Here is a 4675-nt window from a genome sequence, read left to right as displayed (position 1 = left end):
TCTTCAAAATTGTAGTAAATTTTTGTTGAATTAACACTTCTTTCCTTAGATAAGATTGATTTAACATTAACTATGGGACAAACAGAGTTCCAAGGTGGTGAAAATGTTTACTGTGCATACTGTTATCCAAAAGGTTGGTGAAAGGTTCATGGTTCAATTTCAACCAGAGGCTCCTGGTGATCTACTTCCAAAAAAATGAGCCTTTGAAAAACTATAGAGAAAAATTCTACTATGACATATATGGGTTGCTATGAGTCAGAAAAAACTCAATGACAATTGCTTTTATTTATTTATTTTTTATGTGCCAAGTACTGTTTAAATGACTTTTCGTTTTGCAATCTCATTAGGACCAACCCAATCAGATAAGTCCTACGGTTACCTTCACTTTACACCACCAGAGACTGAACGAGTGTTGAGAGAAAAAGATGAGCTGCACATGTGCAGATCTTTCTCCAAAAGTAGTCAGTCAATACTCCCAACTCCCCCAGAGCAATATAGAGAGGGTTAGAGAGAATCCAGCATTGTGGCTCACTTGAAAATTCCTCTGCATTGACACATGTGTGGAGGGGACAAAGGACTCTGCTTGACAATACCTTCTTGACTTATTTTTAAGGAAGTTGTAAAGATTTTTTATTAGTTTTTCTTTCATCCATGGTCATTTTTCTTCTCTTTCATCATTCTTTTGTATACTTTAGAGTTTCTACAAATTCCATTGATTGTCAATTATGCAATTATATTAATGAAAGAACTGTAAGTCAGATAAGTCTAGAAAGTAGGCATAAGGGTCCTCTACTTCATGTCGGTCATGCCTCTATACACAAGGACTAACTGATTTTGCATGTAAATGTATGGGATATGCCTGCTAGAACATCTGGGAAGATATAGGGCTGGCTAGCTGGTGACCTAGATTGTCAATATAAAGAAGGCTCTAACCTTGGATAGTATAACACTATATTATGCTGATGTTCTTTTTTTGAATTATTTTCCCTGTGACCTTAAAAGTAGTTTACCCTTCTCTCTGTCTATATGACTTATGCTTGTATTCAACAGCTCAAATCCTTTACTTTACGTAAAATTATTTCTTCTGGTTTGATACAGAGCATGAATGCTATAAATACTTACTCAGTATTTGCTTCCTCAATAGGTCTACAATAAATTAAGTAAAGGACCTCGAGCAGTTTCCTGTTTCCAACAAGTAATAGCACAGTGTTTTAAACTGTAAGCCAACACCTAGTCTCCATGGATTCAAAACTAGCATTGGCTGCTTATGATTGTTCAGTAATTTCCACATTCCATTAGATTACCTTTCATTGGAATGTACAGAGATATGTATCTCTTCCATTTGGTAGCTGTCTTCCAAATTTCTTGGCATGGATGAGTTAGTGCTTCCAGTATTGCATCCTCTGTTGAAGTATCTCAATTGGTGTTATATCATTAATGTTTTCAAGTGGTAAAAAGCAAAGATGTCACCTTGAGGAATAAGGTGCACTTGGCACAAGCATGGTGTTTTCCAATGCCTCATAATATGAGAAAGCTGAATAATGAATAAGGAAGACAGAAGATGAATTAGTGCACTTCTATTCTGGTATTGGTGAAGAGTATTAAATATACCATGGACTGCCAAAGAACCAAGGAATTTGTTTTGGAAGAAGTACAGCCAGATTGCTCCTTAGAAGTGAGGATGGGGAGACTTTGTCTCATGTAGTTTGGACATGTTATCAGGAGGGACCAGTCCCTGGAGAAGGTTATCATGGTTGGTAAGGTAGAAGGTCAACAAAAAAGATCTCTAATGAGATGAACTGGCACAGAGACTAAGTATAGCAGCAATTGTGAGGAAGGTACAGGACCAGGGTATACTTCATTCTGATGGGCATGAGATCACTGAGCTGGAGCTTACTTGACAACACTATTGGCTGTTTTCTAGAGTTATAAGCTTGTGTTCATTACTTTATCACTCATTGTTTCACTTTCCTCATCTGAAAATGGGGAAAGTAATACCTATTTAATGAGAGGAACTGAGTGAGCATGTAATAGTTCATACATTTTTAAATATGCAATACTTTCTGAGTGAATATATAGTGATGTTTGTTTTTATTTTTTCACAGAAGTTAACATTCAAGATTCTGGTATTATAGAAAGGAGTTGTCTTACAAATACCTATGTAGTTGGGTAATGGCAATATTTTGTACTCAAGTAACTCTTCAGAGATTATTAATTTATTTCAGAGGCATTTAAAGCTGATTATAAAGTATATTCTTAAGAGGGGCACAAAGAAGTTTTCCATGAAAATCACAGTGTTTAGGACACTCATCATTTCTGTGAAGCTCATCTTGGTTCTCCCTTGGAAGTGCCTACAATCACTGTGTGATTATTAGTAGCGCTCCATTTCATTCTCAAAATTTACCAGCTGATACATTAAATGATCTCCGTACTTAAAACTACTAGGAGTTATCTTCTTAATTTATTCTTGATCAGAAAAATTTTGTTTTCTCACAAAAAATTCGAATTACAAAAATCATACATTAAGACTAACCCATCAGTGTCTGCTCATTTCTTAAAACAGTAGTGTCACTAGGTATCCAAAATAATTCTGTTGAATGAATAAGTTATTTTGATTATCTTTAAGATAGCTTGGAACTAAAAAATGAACTTGTGCCATTTCAATTAGGTAATAGGTTTCTTTTTCTCATTCATTTTATTCTCATTAATTTTGTCATTTCAGGTAACAATCTACAGTTATTCATAATTGCATCAAAACATGGAAATTAAGAATAATGTTACTGAGTTTATTCTTCTGGGACTTTCTCAGAACAAGAAAATCCGGATGCTCTGCTTTTTATTTTTCTTCCTATGTTACATTGCTATATGCTTGGGAAACTTGGTTATCATGATTTCTATCACATGCAGCCAGCTAAGTAACCAACCCATGTACTTCTTCCTTAGTTACCTTGCTCTCTCAGACCTTTTCTACACCTCCACGGTGACACCCAAACTAATGTCCGATTTACTGATGGAAAGAAAGACAGTTTCTTATAACAATTGCATGACACAACTTTTTACCACACACTTCTTTGGAGGTATTGAGGTCTTCATCCTCACAGGAATGGCCTACGACCGGTACATTGCCATCTGCAAACCACTGCACTACGCCATCATCATGAACAGGCACAGATGCAACACAATTCTCATAGCGTCGTGTGCGGGGGGCCTTGTGCATTCCCTAGGCCTATCTCTTCTTGCAATTTTTTTACCATTCTGTGGCCCCAATGAAATAGATCACTATTTCTGTGATGTCTATCCTTTGTTGAAACTGGCCTGCACTAACACAGACAAAATTGGTTTCTTAGTCATTGCTAATTCTGGTATGATGGGATTGGTGATCTTCGTAGTTTTGATGGCCTCTTACATTATGATAATGTATACTTTGAGAGCATACTCTGTAGAGAGCCGTCGCAAAGCACTTTCCACTTGCAGTTCCCACATCACAGTTGTGATTCTGTTTTTTGTACCTGTCATCTTTATTTACATTAGACCTGCAACAACTTTACCAGAAGACAAAGTGTTTACACTTTTTTACACAATTATTGTCCCCATGCTCAACCCTCTTATCTACACACTTAGAAACATGGAGATGAAAAATGCCATAAGGAAAGTGTGGTGCAATCAAATGTTGTGAGAAGAGAAGCAAATGACGTGAAGGGCATTTGATGGACTAAGATGCAAATGAACATCTTATGACAACTTCTGTCTTTGATTTCCTCCTGCAAATGAGAATATGAACTAGACCATGGAAAATCAGTAATGTGACATTAGTGAGAATCTTCTTTCAGCTCCTTTCTCAGCTTAGTCCCCTTGTTTTTATTCTTCACTAGATTTTAAGTTTTCTGAGGGTAGGTGACATGCTATATTCATTTCACTGTTCTTTTCCTAGCAACAAGCAAATTTTACAGCATTTGTTGCAAACTCAGTAAATATTGAATTAACAAATATATTATCTCAATAAGTATTTGTTGAATTAATATACAAATATCCTATTATTCAATTCTGGCTCTTAAACCTTATTAGAGTCACCTTATGTCTTAATGAGCCATTGGACACTAAATATCATAATATTGTTAATATGTATCCATCATAATTTGCTTTGATATGTGCTGGCTTCACACAACTGTGACTGGACAAGAAAGTCTTCTACCAGGGTACAATAGGATAAGGGCCAAATCAGTCATCTCAGGAACCCAAGAATCAGGAAACATTGTTCTGGGTCAATTTTTGGAATAAATTAAGTTTGTTTGCATATTATTTTTATATTGACAACAGAATCTGGGTATATGATAATCCTTTTCTTTGTAAGGTTGATTCTCACAGGAAAACTAGTATTAAAAATGTTAGTTTAATACTTATATTAAAATAGACAAATCAGGTGCACACACTCCCTATTAAACTGTCTTACTGAAATTCCTACCTTTCCCTTCTTTTTTTTTTTTCCCCTGATTGCTATTTTGGTGATTCTGAAAAGGCTGGGTAACAAAATACACTGATACAGTATACTCCCATTTACATTTAAAAATCTGCTTTAAAACCTTTTACCTCAAATCACTTCTTCACCTCTCCATAAGATTAGTCTCTATATGATTTTATAGGAAATAAAAATAGCTCAAAATATTGAATAGTTGGC

The 4675-nt window shown here is 35.4% G+C and overlaps 1 protein-coding gene across 1 annotated transcript; it reads left to right on the top strand.

Annotated features, from left to right (window-relative positions):
• The first annotated feature begins 2758 nt into the window (after positions 1–2758).
• Positions 2759–3676, top strand: LOC103210789 (olfactory receptor 4P4-like). Its single transcript, XM_007956698.1, has one exon. The coding sequence runs from the start codon at positions 2759–2761 to the stop codon at positions 3674–3676; it is 918 nt and encodes a 305-aa protein (XP_007954889.1).
• The last annotated feature ends 999 nt before the right edge of the window (positions 3677–4675 follow it).

Source organism: Orycteropus afer, unplaced genomic scaffold, assembly GCF_000298275.1.
Source record: "Orycteropus afer afer isolate SDZICR_OR568_19922 unplaced genomic scaffold, OryAfe1.0 scaffold00650, whole genome shotgun sequence".
NCBI lineage: Eukaryota > Metazoa > Chordata > Mammalia > Tubulidentata > Orycteropodidae > Orycteropus > Orycteropus afer.
Note: the sequence above shows the minus strand (reverse complement) of the source record. Positions and strands in the feature narration are given on the sequence as shown.